Source organism: Gouania willdenowi, chromosome 1, assembly GCF_900634775.1.
Source record: "Gouania willdenowi chromosome 1, fGouWil2.1, whole genome shotgun sequence".
Taxonomy (NCBI): domain Eukaryota; kingdom Metazoa; phylum Chordata; class Actinopteri; order Blenniiformes; family Gobiesocidae; genus Gouania; species Gouania willdenowi.
In genome coordinates, this window is record NC_041044.1 from 40,148,844 (window position 1) to 40,175,639 (window position 26,796).

General features: G+C 37.2%; 1 protein-coding gene across 2 annotated transcripts in view; it reads right to left on the bottom strand.

The window, feature by feature from the left end:
* LOC114461523 (neuronal acetylcholine receptor subunit alpha-3-like) overlaps positions 1–6,218 on the bottom strand; it is a 35,792-nt gene extending 29,574 nt beyond the window's left edge. For both annotated transcript variants that reach the window (XM_028443679.1, XM_028443671.1), the window contains exon 1: positions 6,016–6,218. In XM_028443679.1, coding sequence (XP_028299480.1) covers positions 6,016–6,061 — 46 coding nt within the window. In that variant the 5' untranslated portion in view covers positions 6,062–6,218. The remainder of the gene's footprint in view (positions 1–6,015) is intronic.
* Positions 6,219–26,796: the final 20,578 nt, after the last annotated feature.

A 26,796-nucleotide genomic window follows, 5' to 3' on the forward strand; every position in this document is an offset into this window, starting at 1 on the left:
CATTTTGTGTCTCACAATTACTTTTTGATGCCAATCCTTTTTGAGTAAAGATCCCAGTAAGGTCAGCAGCATGTGCACTTTATTCACACTATCAATTATTCAACTCCATGTGCAGAATCTGCCAAAACTCACTCAGGAAGCTAGCATCTTTTATTTAAAAAAAAAAAAAAACTAAATCTCCCGAGAGATGTTAAATACACACATGGAGATGAGCGCAAATCAGGACAATGTGTTGGGAGAAAATCTAATGGGAGGAAAAGAGGGAATTGCAGAGGGGAGAAGAAGTAATAGAGGACATGATAATGAGTGATGGGAGAGGAGAGCAAGAGAACGTTTTATGGGCTGTGTGTGTGAGGAGCTGGTGATAGAGAGTTATTTAACCTTCATTCTCCCCTGAGCATGCAGATGCTTTCAATGGGGAGAAATAGAGATAGAAATGCAGAGAAAGGATCATGTGTAAAACTTGACTAGGCCATGTGATATTTGTATTTTAAAAATGTTACTTAATGACCTGTCTTTCATACAATAATCCACAAAAAAGGGTAGCCATCAACACAAATAAGCAAAAATACATTTCAGACCAAAGTGTAAGTGTCTAGTAAAATAAACAGATCAAATAAAAGCAGAATGCCACTTTTCACGACAGCTGTAATCTGCCAAAATGAATGGGATTCAATGTTTTTTGTCAATGTTGTCAACAGTTTTGTCATTTTAGAAACTAGTGCAGTGCCCGTAGGAAGTATGTGTTGCTATAGAAAAGTGGGAGGTTAAGTAGCTTTTTCATGGATGGTTTACATAGGAGCTTTAATTCCTCTTTAATTCAGAATAAAAGTTAAATCCTTCTTAAATGAGTCGTTTCGAAAAGCCAATTGTGCAGTCACTCCTGTAGATTCTATGCAAATTTCAACTTATCCTGAGTTACCATGACAACCAGTCAACATTGAGCTTTTCTGCAAAGCTACATTTAGGAATGTTACGAAATAATTCATGATCGGTATCATTGCAGTCCAAACAAATCCGATGTTGCACACCTTTGAACCAAGCAGCAGCCATGTTGAAAGTCTCAGGTCAATCTGATCCTGATGCGCTGAGATTTTTGAGACACAGACACACACACACACACACACACACAGACAGACAGACAGAGGTTCCCAGATAGATAGATAGATAGATAGATAGATAGATAGATAGATAGATAGATAGATAGATAGATAGATAGATAGATAGATAGATAGATAGATAGATAGATAGATAGATAGATAGATAGATAGATAGATAGATAGATAGATAGATAGATGCCTGGCCTTAGACGAGACCTTCAGAATATAATATTTTCTTTGCTGGCTTTGAGAAAATGTCACAGGTTTAAAAAAAATGGGCACTATTGATGTGTCCTTTTATGGTCAACTCAATTCTTCATGACTCATAATCAATGGTCACTACCAAAGGTTAATTACATAATGTAGTTCAAGTAGAGCATCAAATAAACCATCTCATTTTACTCTAAAACAAGGCTGTGCAACATTAGCAGAGTTTTGATATACAGTAGATAGGGATTACTATATTAATGCTAAGTATTTTAATGTATGTATCGACACAGAGGTTCAACCCCCACATCTAGATTTTTTACTTATCTGTGTATCAGTAAAATATCAAAAGTGATGTTTCTACGACAAATTATGTGCGAAACCCAACCAACAACCCATAGATGTTACATAGTGGAACAGACTGTCACGATCAGATCTGAAATTATGAGCCACAAATCCTGTCTTCATAATTAACTTTGGGCCTGCACTTTGATCACAGAAAATTATAGATTTCACGGAATTTCTTTCTTGAAATTAAATTAAAATTGGCCAAAGTTCGTGACCAGGAAGTGAAGCGTTACACATTCCGAGATATCTTTATCTCTGCAACACTTAGGAGTCTTTAAGTCCTCCAAAATGTCCGTAAGGAGGTTCTGTGCCCAACACCAGCTAAAGCTAAAAGGACACTTTCCGGACACTTTCACTGACACCTGGTTACTGGGCGTTTAAGGGCTTGTTGTTTTGTTAAAAAATGTGATTGTTTGGATATTTTTTTGGATTGATACAATTTTCGCGCTGTGAAAAATTGCAATATATCGCCGAATCGATTTTTTTCCTGCCCATGAACACAAATTGTTATAATTCACAAAATCAATTCAAGACAAAAAGCAAAAGACATCTAAATTAAAATAAGGAACTTCACTTGTGAACATAAGGACTGTAAAGCTACTGACTAAATAAACTAAATGATAGAAGCCCAAGTATAACAACCATTAACATTGAACCGTTACATAAATTGTCACAAAGCCCCATTAGATGTAACAATAACGTACCTGTGGATTCTTACATTGAAGGCTAAATATACAGTATACCACATCATCTGTCCTACTGTGTGTTCACCCTGTGATGGACTAGGATTCATCTCTGGGGTACCTCTAATGTATAAACTGCTCAAAACATCCCTTTCAGTAAGGTTGTAATTAAAAACTGATTTTTAATTCCACAATGAACACTGACGTAAACTGAAAGCTGCAGGTTTTACATTAGCATGTGACTCACTTTGTGTTTGGCCACGCCCCCCCTCAGCTCATTGCTCTGCTCTATAAATGTTCCTGTGATATATATGCCTCGTTACCACACAAACACACACTGGCACCTATTTGCTGCAGTTCACTGGTCGGTTCATCAGTCATGCATTCAAACATGTGAGGATAGCAGCCTTTGAATACAATAATAACACAGCAGCTCACCCACAGGCACAAGTCAAAGGAAAGTGTCATAGCGTCACCAGAGGCAACCAACTATAAACTGTCAGTGTGCACAGCAGCAGATAAGTCGATTCATCTAAAGTAAAGTGGGAAAAGAACCAGACTGTAGCTGACAATTAGGAATAGTGAAGACAGGTGAGCTGATAAAAGAGCAAGGGGGGGAGGCAAAAGAAAAAAATAGAATTAAATACTGTATATAGGTTGTCTCTAGATTTGAGCCAATCACAATGTGTGTAACTTATACAATAATGAAGAAATGAGCCTCAGTGTATTTCAGGTTTTTGTCGTTGTAGGTTTGAAACTTGGAAGTATAATTCAGTGGAACATCATCCTAAACATACCTTTAGTATATAGTAGACAGCTACTCTGCCACTCACATGCTCACTTTATATTTTGTATATTCTGTATATTTTATATTTTATTATTAGTATTATTATAGTGTAGTATTTTAGTATTCTTAGTATTTAGTATTATTAGTTATCTTTAATTGGGAATCGTTGGGTTCTTTTAATCTACCTCTTCATTTTGTTTGCTTATTATTACTGTGAAAGGGAGGACTCGCAAAATAAGATTTTCATTGTGTGGTGCAACTGTCTGGTTTTACTGTGCATATGACAATAAATATCTTGAATCTTGAATCTTGACAGTATATACTCATTGAGTTTGTAGTGCATTTCAAACACAGCCTATTAGTCCAAACAGCTTATAAATTAGTAAACACTAACCTATTTCTGATATCTGCTGCTACCTGTTGACATGGAGGAATATTTAAATAACTCAGCCATCATCATCTAAAAATAATTCCTTGCACGGAGAACTGCAGCAACACATCTTTGGACCAACTGTGCATAACAACATAATCTCTCCCCCAGCATACGGTAAAGAGTGTGGAAAACACTGCCCTGAGGTTTTTTTTTTTACTGCAACAACAACTTCTAGGAACAGGAATTTCTGTTTGTCTTTGAAAGTTTTGAACCCAGAGCAGTAGCACTCACACAAAGTGCCTGAGATTTGGGTTGCAAGTTCAAACATGGCTCGAATCCTAAAAAAAAAAATGCAGGAACAAACGCACAGAGTCTTTGAAGGGTCACACTAGATAAGGAGAGTGTGTGTAAGCAGCTGATAAACCATAACAAAGCCTATCTGCCACCGTGCATGGATCAGATAGCTGCCAATGCAGACCCTCCAAGCCAATGTTTGCGTTAATGCTTTGAAATGCAGCGCCATAATTAACAGCTTTGCATCCATTCCACAGAGTGGCTCCAGGTCAGAAACACACACTGAGGTCAGGAAAGAAGATCCCATGCATTTTAATACACACACATCCATTTATTCCTTGTCCTCACTTTGTTCTAAACCAGTGGTTCCCAACCTTTTCTGGGTCAGGACTCCATTTTTACAACACCACAGACATTTTTCTCAGTTTGTTATACTGCATTGTATTTATTTACATTTTATTTGACCTAGATTTATATTTGAGAAAATGAAAGTACAGAATACAGTTGTTTTAAATTATGTGTACTAATCTAAAAAATATAATTCCAATAATTTTTATTTTTTATTTTTTTAGCAATTACAAGACATTTCTGGCAAACCTACATGGGGTCACGAACCCAAGGTTGAAAAACTATGTTCTAAACATTTTGCTTTCCAGGATTTCATCCACTTTTCCTCCTCTTTCCAATGATTTTCTACCTTGTTCACCTATTTTCTCCATACTTTCTTATTTTAACTTTTACAAACTTGCTTCTCTGATTCACTTCAACTACTTTACCTCTAATTTACATCCTTTGTGACCTTTGTTTTAGCACTCCTAAGCTGTGTTTGAAATCGCATACTAACGTACTATTCATACCAAGTCAAAATGAGTGTTTCGTGCATTCACATTAGATAGGATGAAAAGATTGAGTATGCGAGAAATACAAACATGTATACTATATCGGGACATTTTTAAGTATGCACCGTTGGCACACTAGTCATACTCAACCACTCCATGATGCATTGCGAGCAGAATATAAAATCGTCCTGGGACCGGCTTCAAGCTAGAAGTCAAACATCACCTTTTCAAAATAAAAGCATCTCTTCTTGTCTCCCATTAGTATTTTTTAACGCTTTTGTAAATAGAGCTCTTGTTTTGAAGTTAAATCTCCAAAATGTCAGCATGAAATGTGTATACGCAAGTTTTATGGGTCAAATGTGCACATGTTGATATTCTACTTGGTCATTTTCACACGTTAAAGTGCTTTCAGAACTTTTGAAGTTAACAGACATTTAGCCATTTAGTGTTTTTGTCATTTCAAATGCATTTTGGGAAACTTAGAAAAAAGTATACTTCAGTTGGAACGGTCATCATCCAAATCATACTTATGGTATACAGTAGACATTGCAGTATACTCACTGAGTTTGTAGTGCATTTTACATAGTGTGCCATTAAACACAACCCTACACTAATTTGACACAAATGTAACTTCCTGTCTGCATTCCAAATGCTTTTAAATGTCCGATTAAAGACAATATGATCAAAATGCACATTTAATTCAGGGATCCATTAAACCAGAGGCAAAGAAGGGTTCAAACTGTTATTTGGTTTAAAGACATAGATTGCTTTGAGACTATTTTTTTTATCTCCTACCTGCAGACGACCAACACTTCTGACAGAAAACTCCAATTTGCCCTCTCTGTGACATCAATACTCCTACTGTATATAACCATGGCTCTCTAAGCTCTCATACCAGCTTTAAACACATTTTAATCTGTTTCGCTCTTTGTGAAAATCACTCATGCCTCAAAACAACATTTCCATTCATCAAAATTCAATAGCCCGGCTCTGGAATCCGCTTCATAATATTTATTTGGCCTAGTTTTTTTTTTTTTTTGCAAAGTCAAAGAGTAAGTTGCAACAAAGCAGTTTTTTTGAGATTGAACTGTGAGGTTAAAAGTGCATCCATTAAAAGGTCTTACGCACTTATAAGAAACTCCATAACTTCTTCTCTGACATCTGACAGGTAAAAATAATCAAGGACGTGAATAGATCAATTAATAAAAAAAAAGAAGAAGAAATATTACAACGTTGTGGCTCCATTGTCTCCAAACCGCGATGCGTAAAAGCGCGCAGCATCGTACATGAATATAGCATTCTTTGATTATTTTTCCGTGCAATCCACAGCTCTCAGAGCACATAAGATCTTAACAGCTCATTTCCGAATAAAAATCCTACCTACCGTGAGCAAGAAGCAGCACCAAAGTCCACCTCACCACTGTCTCCATCTCAACACCGAGCCGTGAAATGAGCTTTTTTATAAGCGTTTTCCTCCTGTTTATTGGTTGTTTTTTATAATCAGCTTGGAAGTGAAACACTTGAATGTGGGAATGTGATAGTGTTCTCGTTCCTCTGTGGATCCTGGAGGTGCGCTCCCTCCTGAAACGATCCGAACTTGACTTAGTTCGTCCCTCCCCTTCAAAATCTCCTTCTTCTCCTGTAGCGCATCCAGAGACGCACGGGAGGGGGGCACGAGTCAGTGAGGAAGATGGATAGTTTTATTATTATAGACTATTTCAGATTATTTATTTATTTTATTTTTTAACAAGAAAAGTATCACAAAGTGTTTATTGACATACTTTACATCAGTGTTTTATTATTATTATTATTATTATTATTATTATTATTATTATTATTATTATTATTATTTAAAACTGATTGTCATAATAATGATGATGGAAATGATCTTGATTTGAACATGAACTGAAAATACAAGAGATGTGGCGGAAAATGACCGGAAATGATAAGAACTGTAGGAATAAATCTATTTAGGAGGCATGCACTAAATACTCTTATTTTCACTTATTTATTAAATTAGATTCTTTAAAATGTGTGTTATCCCTCATTCATTCCATCATTATGCTCTATAGTTGTTTATAGCTTTTTATTCTATTCTGGGCAAAAACTAGTCAGACAAAGTGAGTCATTTCATTCAGAAATAAGAGAAAAGGAGGTACTTAAGCTAAATAAGTGAGAATCATGGCTGTAGATTAACCCAAACATTTAATATATTTGTTCATTAGTTGAAGTAGATGCATCTTTATTTTTTTTAAATTACTAATAAAGCTCGTAAATGTGTGCAAACCTCTGTGCGTAATGTGCCACGTACCTTCATATTGTTTCAGTTGCATGACGTGAGGACTTCAAATGTGACCCGGGATGCTGTGTCCTCCCCCGGCCACTAAAGAGCAGCACAGCGCTGTGGATGTGCAGACAAGGAAACCTGATCCCCCCACCTCCTCATGCTTTCCCATCAGAAACTGATTGAATTTCATTTTAGCCCGGGATTATTGCGCGCCTGGGTGACGTCATCCGTCAACGTAATCAGTGGAGTTAGTGGCATGATTTGAAACGCGTCATTCTTGCTTTGCAAAGGTTATGTTTATTCATCTTATTTGCAGTAGTTAGCATAGATACAGTATATGTATCACAGCATTGCGATTGTTCAGCACATGTATCCTGTATTATTTATTGTATTATATAACTAGTAATTGTGGTGGTCAGCCACAGGAGTAGCTTCAGCGACACTTAAACCTTAAACCTTGGGGTCAGGGCCTCATTTGGGGTCGTGAGACACTGGGAGGTGGTCGCCAGAGATGCCTTCAAGAAACTAAGAATATTTTTTGTTAACAATTGGAGCCCATTTTTGCTTATTTTTACCATTTTTCTGCAACTACACCAAACTTGCCATATTTTAACATATTTTCACTACCTTTTCTTGCCATATTTTTGCTCCTTTTAATGCATTTGCACATTTTTTTCAAATTTTCTGCACTTAAAAACCCTTCCCACCTAATGTTGCATATGTTGACCCATTATTGTCACTTTTAACCTCTTTTCACTATATTTCATGCATTTTTTTGCCAAGTTAACCACACAATTTGTCATGCTCATTATTTGCCAGTTTAAACTAATTGTTCCAATATTCACACTTTGAACCCTTTTTACCACTTTTTCTCAGTTTTTGGACACTCTAATTTTCAACGTTTAACCAATTTGTGTTTCTATTTCAGCACCTTCTCCACCTTTTTATTTCTGGGTAAAACAAGGATTTACATCTTTAAGATGACTATATACGGACCATCATTTTGCTAATATTAACATCGAATTGGAGGATTGTCTGTTTTCTGCTAAAAAAAAATAGCCTCCAGCAACACGATAAGTGACTGTAAAAGATTTCCAGAAGTCTACTGGAGAATGTTTGTTTTGTTTTTTAGTTATTATCATCCTGAGGTGTATTTTTTACTGAATATAATAAACAATTTAATTTACCTCTAGAATAGAAAAGAAAATGTGGTTGATCTGGCTGTACAGAAAAGTATTGCGCGTGAGTCCATTAAAGCCAAACAAACATCACACAACCTGTATTACTTAAAAATAATATACAGTATATATCGTACTTTATTCAAGGGATTTTTTTTTTTTTTAAGTTCAGTTTTATTACTTTAGCAGACATAATGTACACAATGAAAATGAATCTGCTAACTATCATTATGACCTGGGGTTTGTTTTTTTCTGCTTCAGATCAAATTTACCCAGATGTGGTTCATGGGATAAAAATACGCACTGAATACATGAAGCATATAGTCCTGTGTTCACTAATGCTGACAAACATAAATAGACACTTTTTACACCGGCACCAACCCCTCAGACCTTGCCTTACACAGCAAACCCAGTAAAATCCACCGTAACATCTTTCCCGTCATCACAGTCGTCATTGTGTCCCCTCATTTTAACCTCAGCTAAAACATCAAAACATCTCACACGTTTCTGCTTCTCGTCTCCCATTGGGAGAGTTATGGAACGTAATCCCTTCAGACAAAGAGCTTGTGTAGAAAAGGACACATGAGGAAACAACAGAATGAGCACAACAGGGATAATGTGCTTTTGCTGTTGCTGGTGTCGCCACATGACAACGTCTGAGCCCACAGCGTGGCGTCATCATGACACGCTTGTCTTCACCAGCATTATCGGTTACTTAGGGAGTCAGAGAAGGAACTAGGTGAGAATCAGTGTTTCTGCCAGGGTTGTTTAGCGTGATGCACCGTGGCTCGTCCCCCCTACTCTGCCCGGGGCAATGTTTAATTCAAAGCTTCCCGTAAAAGCCATTAGTGTCATCTTCCTATTCCTCCTCCTCCTCGTCCTTTTCTTCTTCATCATCATCATCATCGCCCCTTTGCGCTTTCATTCATTTCACTCATTATTCCAATACATCAACTTTTACTATTAGTCATTAACGAGTGGACTTTCCTGGCATACCGAGCATCGTCTTGGTGAGCCGTCGAACCAAAGTGGGTGTTTTTTTTTTTTTTACGAGCGAGTGGAGGCAAACATGGCAACAAGTGGCCAACAATGGTCCAAAAGTGGCAAAAACGTGGTAAGAAAAAAGTGTAGAGTGACTAGAAAGCAGTCAAGTATGGCCAAAAAATGGGCAAATAAAGAGGAACCAGGTGGTAAGTAATGGCAAGGGGTAGTTTAAATTATCAAAATGTGGTAAACAATAGTGAAAAAGGGCAAACATGTGGAACATAGAGGCAAAATGTAGGGAAAAAATGAAATAAATGGTATTTAATGGGCAAAATCTTATCTTATTTAGATGAAAAGTGGCAAAAAAACAGGACAAAGTTTGGATACAAGTGTCAAAAAGAACTAATATTTATTAGCAAAGAGTAGCTAAAGTCTGAAAAAAGTGTCAGAACTTTTTGAAAAGGGGAAAAGATGGGAGAAAGGAAGTTGCAAAATGTAAAAAGGTAAAACAGGGCTAAATAGTGTCCCCCATTTAAGGTTTTCTGGGGGAGTAATAATTAAAATTAAGATTTAAAGAGCCACATGTTGAGCATCACTGACTACATGGTGCCACTGAAAATGTAGTGGACTTATTGTCCCAGTCCACCACTGGTCATTATCCATTGTCAGAGGTGTAAAGAGTACTGATATATCCTACTCAAGTAGAAGTACTGTAACTTGATTGAAATTGTACTCAGGTACAAGTATGTTATTCATAAAATGCTCAAGTACAAGTAAATAGTATTCATAGTAAACTCAACTGCTATCAAAAAAACTTCTTTATTTTGAATAGTGCCTCATAATAATGTAGCCAGACTGTGCAATAATGCCATGGTGTTATGTGATCTTTTAATCCCTTCTATTTTTATGTGATTTTCTTATCTTGCTGTATTTTATTCTTATTTATTGTCTCCGTGTTCTTAATATCTGTAGATCCTGTGTAAAATGGGTTTGTGAAATAGATGAATGTGTTAGCAGCTTATTTGTGCAGCTTGGAGTCATAAACAAATTTCCCTACAGGGACAATAAAGTGTGATATAAGTTACTAGTTACTTTCACCGCTCACGTTCATTTTTGGTAATAAATCTTAATAATGCATTAAATATAGCACTTTTTCATAGACACATATGGTGATGGTAAGCTACTATTGTAGCCACAACTACAAGATTGACAGAATGCGCTATCGGGCCCCTCTGACCACCACCAACACTCACACCACATTCATAGGCAATGTGGGTAAAGTGCCTTGCCCAAGAACAACAACAATGACTTGTATATAGCGGGATTTGATCCCCCAACCCACTCAACCACTGAGCCATGGTCGCCCCCTCATCTTGCCACGATTACCTTGCATACAGTAAACATCTCATGTAAAAACTTAATGTACTGTATAAAATAAAAGGTTTGTCAAAATGTACAATTATTTTTTCAAAAATAAAACAAATGAATTCAATTCAAAATAATATATATATATTTTTTTAATCAGGTTTTAAGTATAAATACATTCATTAACTGGAAACTGCAGTTTCGGCGCATTCCATTTCATTTTTTGTAGTTATTCGGAAATGGTTGGGTGTAAAAATGTAACAATGACTTTATTGTTTTCATTTAAAACATACTTAAGTACAAGTAAAATGACTGATTTAGAAATATTTTACCTCTATCCATCGTCTTTCTCACAACTGGATTTTTTTCAAACATTCTTGATCATCTAAATTCATTTCTTTGTTCTCTCTGCACTCACAAACCTTCAGAATGCTTTTATTCCCTTTTCCATCCAACAAACACAGGTGCCAGTGAAACCACACACATTATAAAATAACTGCTATCTTCCCTCTTCCTCGCTAGAACTTTTAGACCACGCTGAATTATTCACATTCACACATCTGCATCACATGTCCTAACCCAAAGAAAAGTGCTTTTATTTTCAACCCAGAGTAATAAAAGCTAGATGGCCCTCTTTTACTCTCCCCGCCATGTCATGATCATCTCACAGAGGTGGGTTTAATAGAGCGGACGAGATTGGAGGCTTCTGGAAGCTTCTAGGAGGAAAGAAGCAGGAGTGTATATGGTGTGATTGTAGCAGGATTGTAGAATATAAAGGTCAGGGTTCTGACAGATGGTTCGATCCCAGTCTATACGTTGAAGTGTCCTTGGGCAAGACACTGAACCCTGAGTTGCTCCCATTGGTGTGTGAATGGTTGAATGAGTTGATATTGTAAAGCACTTTGGGATTACTTCAGTGTAGTCATGAAAGCACTATACAGTATGAATCAAGCCTATTTACCAACAATTCATTGTTAAAAAACAAAAAATTTACTCCAGAGGTCGGTCTCGGTACGGTTCCAAGCGGAGTTCAGTCTCAAAATTACCACAATTTTCTAAAATATTAAGAACAATATTTATAAATAGATTTGGTATTTTTGTGAGGGAAAAACAAGCATTAACAGATAGGCAGTATAGTTTAAGGAATAATCGATCAACAGCACAAGCACTAACAGATTTAATCGAATAAAAGAAGACATTTGATACAGTTATACTTATAAGAAAAATGAAAAAGTGTGGTTTTAGGGGTATTTTTTTGGATTGGATACAAAGTTATTTATGCAACCTGGCTCAGGTTCATGACAAATCCAAGAGGGGAATTACCAGCAAAAAACATTTATCAACATATCGCCTACATAATGAACACAGTCTATAAAAACACAAAGAAGGCAGCTAGTGGCTGCAGTCCAGGAATAGCAGTTACTGAACTGATGGTCTTCACCAGATTTTTAGATGTAACTCCGCCCCCTCACACCTGAGAGCAATGCTAAATCAGGCCCTGCAGGGAGAAAGACGTATAACTGAGTAATTGGGTCAGTTACACGTTTACCTTTTGCTGTGGTTAACAATACGTTAAGATAAAAAAAAATTCCCCTATTCTAGCTGTTAAAACCTCAACTCACCCACTCTGCTCAGTACTCTGCAACCTGGTACCAAGGAAGACGATTTAAGAGACTGAAGTACAATGGGACGGTAAGAGCAGTACAGGGAAAAAATTTACACACACACAAGCAAATTATCCAAAAGGTAGGTTCCAAATGTTTCTTGGGAAACTTGGAAGTATACTTTAGTATATAGTAGAGTAAGACACTACAGTATATACTCATTGAGTTTGTAGTGTATGTTACATTAATGGTGGGTTTCCATTACAGATTTTTGCAAAAAAAAAAAGCGATGTTTCTAAATGTCACCAAAGTATAGTCGCGCTTTGAACGTGTTTCAGTTGGAGTTTGTTTGGGAGCCTCACAACTCCTGTGAAATCTCATCCCGTGAGACTTAGCTCCAGGAAGATGGATGCTCCAAACCTCCTTATAAAGCCTGGTATATAGTTCTGCGCCATGACCTACACCGCCAACGTGACACAGAGGATGCCAACTGTAGTTCTGTGTTGAGGGAACGCATCGCTATGCGATTGGCTGCCATGCCGCTAGCGGGTTGTGGTTGTGTGTGTGTGTGTGTGTGTATGTGTGTGTGTGTGTGGTTACAGAGGAGAATTAAAAAGCCCTTGTTCATCTTCCGGTCACAGAAAACAGTGTTTTGTGTTTTTTAAGCATCTTAAAATGTAATTTAATTCTGGATTATTACTTATCTACTGTCCCTAACCATGTGTGTATTGTTGGACACAAACATGAAAACAACGCTTTCAATATGTGTGCTTTATTGTTCAATATAAACATATGCAACTCTTAAAGTATAAAAGTGTATCGAGAGGACAGTCAACTGCTCTGGTCAACAGTCACGCCGGGTGTGAGACGGGCCCGACCCCGCCGTAGAGTGGAGAGAGAGCAGCGAGGAAACCTGGTCCACGGCCTCGGGAAGTAGCGAGTTGGGAGCGGGACATCGCTGTAAAGATTGCTTTAAACCTTACGTCATGCCTGCTCCTCTGGCAGCCTCCCTAGCATGTCAGTCATTGTTTACTGTTAATGAAACACACACACAAACACACTGTAGGTACACAGACGAGGCAGAGTAGCAATAATATCGGTAAACACACACCTTTTGTCTGTGATTGACTCCGTTTGGCGATGCTTCACGTGTGCTGCAGCCATGAAAGGAAATGATAAAACTCTGGCACTTTCTGTCCATCTTGGTTCTCTCTTTGACTCAATCCACTGTTGAAACAACTCTCGTATCGCTACGCAAAAAGTTGAAACATGGCGGTGTGACTGGAAAAGGCAGTAAGTTTTTTTGGTCATTGTTTAGTACAACCGCATTTTGTGCTAAATGTGTTGCCCTAAGACAAAATGTAAGGAATTGTTCAGTATCCAAGCATCAATCATACACCAACATTTTCTTCCTATGCACATTATTGTTTCCATCACTGATCAATTGATTCTCAGATTTTTGTAAACTTACCCACCAAACAGTCAATAATTCATAATTTCTTCTGCTTCAGACTAATAAACCTTAACACAACATATGAAGTGTATCCTTTAAACATTAGCCGGTCAGGATGTTGGACAGTTCACACCCGGGGGAAACTGTGCCAGCTGTTCTTCCACTAAAACTACACCTAATGATGACAAATTGTGTGTGGATTCATGCAACACTAAATCATGATCAAGTATCAAGGATCAAGTATACAGTGAAATTGTAGTGCTTCCAGCCAACTAGATATGAAGAGAAAACGCAGTTATGTGCTTTAGCAGCTTTAAGTGTACATGCACTTTATGAGTTCAGGGAGCTGATGGCCCAGGGAAAGAAACACTTTTTGAGTTTGTTTGTGCTGCGTTTGAGGCACCTGAACCTCTTGGAGAGAGCATGAAATTGAACAGATTGTTTAAATGGGTGTAAGGGTGTCATATGTGATTGCCCTCGATGTTCTGAGACATGGCGTACTGGCAATGTCTTCTAGCCCGGGTTGTGTGGTTAAAGGCCACGAGCAATTTCTCATCAAAATGGTTCTTTTTAATTATCCTTAGAAAGTGGAGCTGCTGTCGAGGAAAGCTCGTCAACTATATGTGTCAAAATAAGAGATTTGAAGGAGGACAGCATCTGAATACTTCATGCTCGGTGTTGCTGGTTCTGCCTTGGGTTTTCTGAAGTCTATCACCATCTTCTTAGTTTTGCTGGTGTTGAGTAGCACGTTGTGTTCACAACAGCAATTTTCCAGCTGATTGACCTCTTTAGTATATGCAGTCTCATACTGTCCGCTGACCGTGGTGTCATCTGCATATTGAATGATGGCATTAGAGGGGTGGATATACACCTATCCCACTTTAACTGTTGGAGGGCATTTATTCAGAAAGTCCTTGATCCAGGCATAGGTAGAAGTGAGGGAGATGTTGGTTAGCTTGTGTACTAGGATGTCAGGAATAACGGTGTAAAATGGCGAGCTGTGGTCTATCATCCTGACGTAACTCCCTGGCTGCTCGAGGTGGCTAAGGCTACGTTCACTCTGCAGGTTTTAATGCACAATTTCAGATTTTTTTGTGTGATTGTTCTAATTACATATTAAATGCATCTTTAATCAGTTTGGAGTTTAAATGGAATGCAACCCTGAAATGACCCATATGTGCAGAAGAGGTCCAAGGTGACACATTACCCCACAGGCAGTGAGGTAATGTGTTTACGGAAGTAAATATGGAGGTTTCCAGTGTAGGACTGTCGCACTGAGAAAGTTTCTTTCCAACAGAAGTCAGCACGACATAATATTAAGACAGCACTCGCATTGCAAAAAATTAGATAAGTATCGGATTTAGGTCTACATATAAAAGTGACCTGAGTCGGATTTGAAAAAAATCAGAATTGTGCTGTTCAGACTGTCTTTAACTGATCAGATACAGGTTGCATATGGGCGAAAATATTGGATTTGGATCGCATTTGCCTGCAGTGTGTACGTAGCCTAAGTTCCGTGTGAAGAGCTCTAGCAATGGCGTCTTTTGTTGGTCCGTTAGCTCTGTAGGCTAACTAATATGGGTCCACGTTTGAGGGGACACAGACCTTCATGTGGTGCAGCATGAGACTCTCGAAGCATTTCTGAACTACTGATGTTGAATCAATAGGTCTGTATTCACTTAGGGTGGGCGTCCCTGTTTGATGGGTTTGAGGCATGTTCTACAGAGTTCCCTTGCTTATTCCATAAATGTTCGATTATTTGAAGTGTTCAAATTGTTCATAGGACTGAATGAGCGTGTGGACAAGATTTGTCCGTATTTACATAAAATTGAGTAAACATTCAATTACAACAGCTGGTTTTCTTTCCAGCTACACACTTTTACAGATATAATTTAGGTTTCTTTGTGTCTTAGGTCTTCAACCACCTCAAATAGTGCGTGATCACACACACACACAGTATAGTCACATTATGTTTCTTCTTCCTCTCTGGTTATACTGCCCTCCTTTGTTGAGTTCACATTATGTGTTTTTTATTGGTTGTAGGCTTGTCTGTGAACCGTCGCATTTACAGACCTTGGAGTCGCTGTTAGCTTACCAATAAATGGAAAGAGATTTGTCACTTTTTAAATAAGTATTGACTAGGCCACTGGGAGTGAGGTCCAAGGCCAAGGCAGGCTGACTTGATAATAATGTATCATGTTTTTCTGCAGTCAGTGCCTTCTCCTCGCCCTTCTCTGTCTTCCCTATTTCAGGTGTCATGAAGCAGATGATGACAGTTCCTGATCTGTGGTTCACGTCTCAACTAGTCTGGTCTGGGACACTCTGATGTTCTATCTCTGTATCCTGTTCTGTTGGTCCTTCTGTCCACTAACCCCAACCTCTGAACCTGTTTCTGCTGGAGATTTCTTCCCGTTAAAAGGGAGTTGTTTCTACCCACTGTCGCTAAATGCTTGTTCATGTGGATCTTGTTCGGTTTTCTCTTATTATTTTTTTTTATTTTTTTTTGATAGGCGCATTGAAATGACTTTGTTGTAAATTGCGCTATACAAATACATTTGAATTGAATTGAAATAATAGATTATAACTTCTCTGTTCTGTCTTTCTTACATTTGGAAGCCTAACCAGGGACAGGGGGTTGCAAATTAGCCAAGGCTATAAACCTCTATACATTGCATCTACTTTGAATATCTTATAAAGCAGGATAACATGCATTTTTCATTGTCAAATAAACAAATAAATAAATAAATGCTGTTCATAAACCCTAAATTAAATCTATTGCATCTTATAGTGCCTTGATTTCTGTTTGATAGACATTGATAGAAGATCTAACCGATACTATTGTCTGACTGATTATGTCAAGCTGTGTTTTTTTAAAGCTTCTGTGTCCAGCTTGTAGCCCTGCTGTGCTAAACAGCCTCACTCAGCTCACCTGTGCATCCCAGTTGATACTAATCAGCTCATCTTTTTCAGATGTAATGAAGAGAGATTTTTTGTCATGTTGTTGATGTAATGATGATTTTACTGATGATTTTAATTGATTTTACTGATGATTTTAAATGTTCTTATTGATTTAAATGTTCTTATTGATTTTAAACAATTGAATGTTTTATCATGTAAAGCACATTGAGTTGCCTTGAGTATGAAATGCGCTATATAAATAAATTTGCCTTGCCTTGCCTTGCCTCTTTATGTTGTTTATTAAACCAGCTGTTGTGCAGTGGGCTTAATTTTTAGCTCCCCTTGTGATCGTGCAACTGTGGTTGTAATAGTTTGCTCTATTTATGATGCTTAATTCACTGACTGCTCCTCCATGTACTGACTTTAGAATGAATAAACTGGTTAAAATGTGCTGCGAGCCTTTAGGATTCTGCATTGGAGTTCCTGTGCTTGTTCTACAGCCTTAGTGTCTGCTTGGCGCTTATAACCTTGAAAGTCGTTTTGCTTTGAAATAATGATAGCCTAAAAGTGGTTTGGTTCGAGCAGTGTTTTTCAAATGGTGGTACGTGTACCACTAGAAGTATGCGATGGCACTACAGGGGGTACTTGAGAGAGAGTGGAAAACAACTAACAAATAAAGTGTCAGTCTTGGTCCCACCCCAGGCATGAGATGACTGAAAATGATAAAAACTAAAGAAATAAATCTATTCGGGAGTTTTTCAACCTTGGGTTCAGGGACCCATGTGGGGTCGCCTGGAGTTTAAATGAAAAACATTGTTATTCTTTTTTTTTTATTTCCATTGAAACAACCCAACTGTATTTCTATACTTTCACTTTGTGAAATATAAATCTAGTTCAACTAAAGTGCAGTTAAAAAAATAAAAGTATATATCTGAGCTCAAACATGACAAAAACTATTTCTAGAAGAAAAAAAGTATTTGGGGTCGCCAGAAATTAGGAATGCACCAAAATGAAAATCTGTGGCCGAAGCTGAATAAAATATAAACGCTTGGCCGAATACCGAATACCGAATGCTTTTAAGTTTTTTACTATTTTTTAAATAGCCTAGAATACATTTTTAGACATGTTTTTTTTAATAAAGTAATTTTTTTTTGAATATTATGACATTTTTTAAATATTCCAGTAGCCCTTGCTTTTCAAAAAAAGGAGAAAGTCTGGCTATGTTTGTGTGCGGAAAGGAGGAGCTGCAGCTGCTGGTTCTGCAGCAACGCGCCCACACTTTTCTGACTCAAAATCACTGCACGTTGTTTGATTGCGTCATTGTGTCACACGCTACTATTCGGCCTTGCTTTTAACTCACTAAACCGGCCAAATGTGGCTTTTTTTGCAATATTCGGCCGAATATATTCGGTTACCGAATATTCTGTGCATCCCAACCAGAAATTATTGATATCCGCACTAAATACTGTTTCTTTCCACATATTTACAAAATGAGATTCTTTAAAACGTGTGTTATCCCTCGTTCATTCCATCATTATGATCTATGGTTGTTTTTAAATAGTTTTCTAAGCAAAATGTTGCTTAGATTCAGAAAAAAGAGAAATGGGGTATTAGAGCCAAAAAAAGTTTGAGAACCACTGAGTTGGAGCATTTATCGTGTTGGACAGTTTGATGGATCATGTTCTTAAATCTTAGTCCATGCTTCCTCTATCAACAGAAATGAAAAGTATTAGTTATCTGAAAGGAGAGATTCTAGCTCAGGTGTACAGTTCTGTTCTTCAGGGATCGACTCTTAATCATGTGAGTGGAAGAACTGGGAATTGGAGAAATGCAATCTAAGAAAGACAGCCTGGAAGCAGTGGACTTCATTTTGAGAAAGTGTTTAATGAGAATTTCAAAACCGTGAAGGCAGGGCATGTAATGTCAGGACCGATAGGGGCAGAAAGTTTATAAAGTCTGAAACCAAAGAAGACAATTGTACAGGATGTTCTCCTGCTATAGCACATGTTGAAAGTGTCGCACAGATAGAAACCATTTTGTGTGTGTGTGTGTGTTGGAGATGGCCAACTTCTAAGTTCAGGATGATATTTTGATGCTTCTGTTACAGTATATATGGCAAAAATGTAACTAAAGATCTGAAAACTGGTATCCTCATGCCTCTGTCCATACAGATCATGTTAAATCATGATTTATATCTATTGACTCTTTATCAACTAAAAAACCCATTTGTTCCAAGCTGCAAACTCTAAATTTCACCATTTTCATTTTATGCCTTCTTTTTTTAATTTTTTATTTGACTTTATTATTTTTTCATCACTCTGTAAAGCAGGAGTTTCAAACTAATTTTTGTTCAGGGGTCAAATACAGACCAGTTTTATCTCAAGTAGGCCACAGATTTTATTCAGGAAAAAAAGCTATTTCAACATTAACATGCTCTAGTTTGCACTTCCATGTATTAAATTACACATAAATTACAAGTTATATAAGAGACTGACAATATCCAAGCATTAAGTGATCTTAAACTTAAATTAACTTGTATTTCCTTGATATTATGAACAAATGTTTGTTGAGATAAAAAAAAAAAAAAATGACTGTGATCATGTGATATAGACATGGGAAATTTGTAGATTTATATCCATGAATACTTGGAGGAGCCGAGATATCTACAACTGAATTATTTTGTATCTTACACAATGATACATGTTTTTTTTTTCTGTAATTTTTACTTTCTCCTGCAGGCCAAATTAGATGCTCTAAAGCAGTGTTTCTCAATTGGAGGTACGCAATGGCACAACAGGGGGTACTTGAGAGAAAAAGAGGGGAAAATTAGCAAATGAAAGCAATACAAATATGGGGTTTTATAATGTTTATTTTGAGTTAAAAATTATAATCACACTAAATATTACCACAACAAAAGCACACAAAATGAGAAAAATATACTTAATTTAAAAAAAAAAAAATCAGAAAAATGACAACAAAATACACTAAATTACACTAAAACACAAAAAAATACTTAAAATTACCAGCAACACAATACAAGTCACACTAAATGAGAGAAAAATACACAAAAATAACAGAGAAACATACAAAATGACACACACACACACACACACAGAGACAATAGTTTAATTTATACCAACAACACAGAAAAATCACAACAAAAAAACACAAAATAAGAGAAACATATACTGAATAATAAAAACAGACAAACAACAACAAAATACACAAAATGATGATAGAAATAATCTTGATTAGAACATGAACTGAAAATACCAGGATCTGTCTTGGTCGCACATCAGGAGGAAAATGTCCAAAAATTATAAAAACTTTGCAATTAAATCTATTCAGGGGGCAGTAAATACTATTTCATTCCATTTATTTACAAAATCAGATTCTAAAATGTGTTTTATCTCATTCATTCCATCATTATGCTCTATAGTTGTTTATTCACAGAACTTTGAGTAAAATGTAGTCGTCAGACATAGGGGGGGTACTTGCATTCAAAAGTAAGAGAAAGCGGGTACTTGAGCCAAAAAAGTTCGAGAACCACTGCTCTAAACGGCCGGATTTGGCCCCCGTGCCTCGAGTTTGACACGTGCTGTGAAGTGTCCTTGAGTGTTGGAAAAGCTGCTTTTTAAAAATAAAATAAAACATATTGTTATTGTTGTTAGTTTCCAGTTCAGTTTAATCATTCTCTGCATTCAAACCTGATTTATTTTCTGTCTTTTATGTGTCAATGTGTCTGGTTCAAAACAGATTTTTATTCCGTTAATGTCAACATAGACATTTCTCAAAACAAACAGGTGAGACTGGATGTGCCAACGAATCCATCTCTTATTTGGAAAACAGCTTTTCAGCCAAAAACACACACACCTACACACGCGTCTGTTCATTCCTCCAATGAAGGTTAAAAAAAAAAAGAAACAGGTAATCTGATTACCTCTACACGGCACGGTGAGTGCATTCACCTGAGTGTGCAGAGAACCCACATGAGGATGATTTACATCAGAAGCATAGGCCATACTTTATGTTGGAGACAAAAATTAACACACACACGTGTGCACACACACACACACACCTGCACATATAAAACATACAGTCATGCTTCGATGCTTTTCTGCTGCTTTTGCAAAATATCTTCCCCTCCCCCTCCCCTCAGGGCAGCAGAAATGTCATATGGACCAGCATGTGCCGTGCAAAACTGGGTTAGCTGGAGCAGTAATTGCTGTGATTCAAATCAAATTTGGAACACCAATAAAGAACCTCAGGTTGCTAGTTTAGAGCCTCCCTCTCATCAACAGCTCACACACAAGCAGCCACACACGTCTTCTGCAAATCACTGATCTTGGAACGTCTCGGCGCTGAGGGAATTGCACGTCAGAAAGTGGAAAGTGAAGAGTTTAAATGTGAAATACTTGTGGCAGCTCACCAGTTTGGCAACAGTTTTGACTGTTACTGCCTCTGATTGCAAAGGAAGAGAGTATCTGACACTCAGACGCACTCAAGCCACGGGCAATCGAGAATACTCAAACAAGCTCAAAACTGTGTTAGTACATCATAAGTGCTGTCCAAGAGCATTGCTTTCATTGCTGTCTAAAGAGCTGAATATCTTCTATTCATTGCTGTGAGAGGGAAAATTAGTGTCATTAGAGCTTAAATGTCAACACGGAGGATCTTTTTGGTTATTTAGCCTGCATAAAAAAAGCAAAAACAAAGTATAGATGCCAAATATAATACACAAGTGCTTAGACACCTGAACTTTAGAAAGATTATGATTATTTAGCTGACTAGTACAAACAGTCTAAACACACACACACAAAATCAGATAAAAAATAATGTTGCATGGTTATCTTATGCAATAAGCTGACTCGGGCCTTTATACTGTACTTAGCCTCCATGATGTGACTTTACTACAAAGTCACAGTCAAATCTATAAATGTCTTAGTATAGATATATTGCATAAAACTTCACGTCTATATTCTGCATTTCTGTACATAAAATAATTCCTATTAATTTCAGGCCCTCAAAAATGTGATAACTTTTTGTTAGAATAATAATAATAATAATAATAATAATAATAATAATAATAATAATAATAATAATAACAATAATAATAATAATAATAATAAAGACTTGCATTACAATAAGGTCCTACACACCATTGGTGCTCGGGCCCTAATTAAGATAATAAATGTCCTATTTCATCCTAAATCCTCTATTTTAGGCATTAACGTATCAATTTATTCTATGAATTATGATCTAGTCATTTGTTTGATGAAAAAAAAGCAGAAGAAAATACATTCTCAGGCTAATAAATGTTATACAACAGGCCATTTTCAGTGTCTTGTTAATAATGTGAGGTGAAGGGAAGTGTGAGAGCAGAAATATGACCTAGAAGAAGAAAGAGAGGGACCGTTTGGTTTCTAAATGCATGAAGAAAGAAGGAAAAAGCCACAAAGATCAAGTCTGGCATGTGTCCACGTTCGTTGGTGTTTCTGCTTCTGTGCGTCGGTAGGAGTAGACGGAGCAGAAAGAAGCCTTTGTATAACAGTGTGTACGTCTGCAAACTCTGCTGCTTTGTTTTTGACCTTCCTTTAGGATGCACAAGTTAGTTTAAAGCTTCAGAGGAACTGTTTTTCTTCAAGGTTTTCACAGTAAAAGCAGAATGAAACCATAAAATAAAAAAAATATATACTTTAAGTGTTCACTTATAAACCTAACACTAAAAAAGATCAAGTACCATAATTGTACTACAACCAAATTTCATACTATACATGAGATAGTTTGAATGGTATTTTGACATATTTTGACCTTTATGGATCTTTAGCAACAATTAATGCCAAAATACAGTACAAGGAAAGTCAAGGACCACCAGTAGATGTTGGAAACCTTGGTTAAAAAAAAAAAAAAAAAACTCTTCTGTGGTTGATGAAGGCCTGGAGTGAGGCATTTCTCAGATGGCTTAGAAATTCTGTTTGCATGTACATATCTGACACTTTCAATAGCGAAAACAGATATGAAAGATAAAGACTAATAAACCTAACCTTGCTTAATAGTGAAAAAAATGCCAATGCCACTATGGGATACTCATACTGGTATATTCTTGGCTAGGTGGTACAATGGATCTTCTTTAACAGGACCCTCAAACCACAGTTTAATCCCACACATACGTCATCACGCTTATATACGACATACAAAAGGCGCAATTGACCGGACTTTGTTAAAAACTTCAGAGTTTCAATATAAAAACTACAACAAAAACCCTTCATACAACAACAATGGCTGCATTAGTGTTGGCTAGTTGGTGTGTTTTTACTTTAATACCACATTTGGTTTCACACGTAACTGTGCACGACAAAAAGTTTTGTTCTTAAGTGAAGATGTCTCGATCCGATATTGATATCAGATATCGGTCTGATACCAGCAAAAAAACTAGTATCAGATTTAATCGGCCTGCATCTAAAATCTCCGATATAAGCACTCTGATACATAAGTTTTTGTTTTTATTAGATCTATGAATGTATTCTATATATACTTGTTTTTTTTTAAAATTATATTGAATTGTAGAATATTCTTATGTTTTAGGTTAAAATAGCCCATTAGTTGATAATTTGGGTCAGTTTTTCTCATACTTACTATTGATGACTATTATAGATGTAAAAATTAATTGTAAGGAGGTTAAAAATTGATTCATAGGTATCACGGTTCATATCAATACTCTGAAAATTGAATTGAGTATTTTTTTTAAACAGCCGAGGGTGCTATCTATTTATCCTTCTCTTGTTTGAAGTACGTCACTCACACATGACGTGAGCATTGGCGCCAAGCATGGCCGGCCGAGCCTATACGCAGTCTATGTGGCTGCTTAGGGCCCCCAACCTGGCAACCCCACATGCATGTTACTGGTACTGCTGTGCATTGCGCGCATCAAAACTGCAGGGTGCATTTCCAGTAACCTATCCAGCCATGCATTTGTTTGTAATTACAAACTGGCAACCTAGAGAGTTACGTTGGACCTGACCTTGCCACAATTGGTCAGCTCGTTTGTAAGCAAGTAGCGTGGAAGAAAATGCCTGATAAAAACAACAGCACTCGTCATGTCGAAAATAATTTATCCATCCAGAAGCGTAGGCGGCGGGCAGACTCGCCTACTACTCTTAAACATGTTCATAAATGATTCCTTACCCCTTTGGCACCAAAAGAATATCTGTAATATTACGTGAATATCTGTAAAATTCACGTTTTTTTATTTGCTCTGTCTGCGAGCGCGTAGCATCTCTTCTTCACTGCTAGAATAGCTGCATGCCAACCGACCACTGGGTTACCAGCGCCCTCCGTTGGACGAAGCAAATATCTGATGTAAATACAGTACACTGACTGTTTTTTTTTTTTTTTTTAAGTCCAACTGTTAAGGCACAAAACACATTTTCAGTTGCACTTTTAAAAAGAAAAGGAACTATTATATTGTTTTTGCATTGTTTACTGTAGAGCCAGAATTTAAATGAATAGGCTTCTTCTTCATTTGTATTATTCCTTTATTTATTTCATTCAGTAATTTTTTTTAGTTAAATTTCATTGTTTTGAATGGTTTTGAAAGGGATTCTTTCGATAATGAAACATAAAGGGAAATAGTACAGTATTTTCTAGTTATTTTTTTCGATAAAAATAAAGGAATATTTTTGTCTACAGTCTCATTTTGTAAAATAAAATGTGAGAGAATCGTATCATGAACCCAGTATGGTGAATATGACTTGATCAAGCCTCATCTAACATTGCACACTACAAAATAAGTAATGAAAGTATGTAAGACTTGTGCTGATATCGTATTGGATCAGTATCATTATTGGCCAATAAAAAACGATACAATTTCGGCATTGTATCGAAAGTGACACATTTGTATCAGGAAACTCCTATACTCCAGCACACTGCTGCAAATAGTACGCTTTCGCTCACGCTAGGTAAATAGTTTGGACTTTAGCTGAGAAACTGTGCTTAGGAACAGCATGTGTTGCTCACGGAATTTAGGCCCTCTTGCCTGTGTAAAATCTTGGAAAATAAATAAAATAAAATAAGCTCGTGGCCAAATAAGCTGAGAAAGAAGTGCTTTACCGCTGTTGTCCTGTGCAGCGCTGAACGAACAAGTCATAAGAAGTGAATCCTCACCAAAACCTAAGAGGTGACTGATAAATAATAAAAAGAGATATGAACAGTTTACCTTATTGCAAACATACTGTGTGTATCATTCTCTGCCAAAACGCAGTGTTGATGTCTTTAAACTAAGAGACATTTACAAAGATTACACAATCTTGTGTTTGTGACTTGACAGCTGGCTGCTCCGTCCTCATTTGTCCTTTTCCCCAGACACACCAACACAACGCATCTGCTCTCTTCATGCTTCGCTCCACCACACACACACACACACACACACACACACACACACACACACACACACACACACACACACACACACACACACACACACACACACACACACACACACACACACACACACACACACACACACACCAGAGAACAGTAAATATGTGTTCTGTCGATACCTGTCCACCACAGTGGAGGCTCAGACTGTTTTTTTGCTGACTTCAGAAATCACTGCCTTCTATATTTTGCTGAGATAAAAGGATTTTGGGCTCCTAAATCCCATCAACGTGTATGATGTACGATCGTGTGTTCATTCATGCGGTAGTGCATTAAAAGTAACCACATGCTCTTTCTTCAGAGGCCTCTAACACTTAAAAGTTATTTTAAACCTATTTCAGCCTCTTTATGACTCAGGAAGTTGACCATTTGGGCACTATTGAGTTTAAAAAACTGTAAATAATGCAAATTTAAGCAAATCACCAGCTATATTTTACTCTTCAAAAGATAGAAAACTTTGTCGCAATCTTAAGTCCTTTTTTACAGTGTCACCCAGGGTTGGGGTCAATCATATTTGCAATTGCATAATTGATCATTAATCATTATTATGACATAATTGGCCTAATCTGACCACTTTTGGAAAATTGATGGGGGAGACTTCCTGGTCCCGCCAGCGAGGACTCTACCCAGGGATGAGGCACCCTGCCTGGCCAAAAGGGGTACCAGAGTTGTCCCTTGTCCCATTGATGGGACTGAGCAATGAGCACCGACTTCCAGGGCCACCAGCAGGCGCAATTCGGAATCTAGCCAAAAACCGAGCACATAGTCGGACTCAGGGGAATAAAATGTGTCTGCTGATACCACTTTCTGACCGAGATGAGCGTGCGTTTCACTTTAGCAGGCGCAATTGGGAATGATGCACATATAAGGACTCGGGGGGAACCAGACCTTTCCGCTGACATTTCAGACTTTATTTTCATTTCACTTCGTACATGACCAGCAAAGATAAAATCCAGCCAGTGGGTCCTGGGAAGCAATGATGATGGTACTAAAAATGTATTTGTTTATTGTCCAATGCAGCCAAAAACAGCGCAACTTTTGTGACAATGCACTGCCTTCGTAATGTTTGTTTTACCCATGAGGTAGTGTGAGAGGGAGGAGCTCACATTCTTATGTAGGGTAGGAGGAGCAAGGATTGTCAGGAGGAGGAGTTTCCACCTTATGTGTCATTAGGGGGCACAAATCCAATTTGCCTGTTTGGAGCTGACTTTTTACAAAATATGGAATAACAAGGGAGGGAGGAAACAGAACTTTTTCAACTTTGGGATGTTTATCATTGTAGCATTACCATTATAAAAAGGAATTTTTCATAATACTGCTTCTTTAAGACATGGGTCAAAACCGTCCCGCTGTCATAAGAGATGCTAAGGAAGCTAACACAAGAAGAAGGGTAACTTTTACAGGGTTATTTATTAAAAGCTCAGTAATATAAAAATAGTGATTGTAATTAGAACGTAATCAAAGATGTAATTGTAAATGAAAAATGTAATTGACCCCTACCCTGCCATCATCAAGGTTTTCAAACTTTTTGGATCCATGGACCCCTTACTTGTGTGACCCCGACAGTTAATCCTGTGATGGACAGCGAAAAAATCTGCCTTTATTGTTAATCTGACTGAAACTAACGTATGTGTGGACAAAAAAAAAAAAGCCCCACAAATCTCAAGTTTTATTTCATTTCCTGCGTGAGATCACAACCAGTGTAAAAAATATAGATACAGGGTGCTACTACAGATTTGCAATGGAAATATATTCAGGATGATGCATCTGAACTGTAGGTGTTGAAATGTAAATGTTATTGCTGGATGATTTATTTTTGAGGGCAGAGAAATGAAAGAAAAATTGTCATTGTTATTCTCCATAAATATTGAACAAAAATGTGGGGGAGATGTGTGTCTATAATATTTCTTTTTTTGGGAATAATTTTACATCCTCTTGTTCATACTTTAGAATATATGAC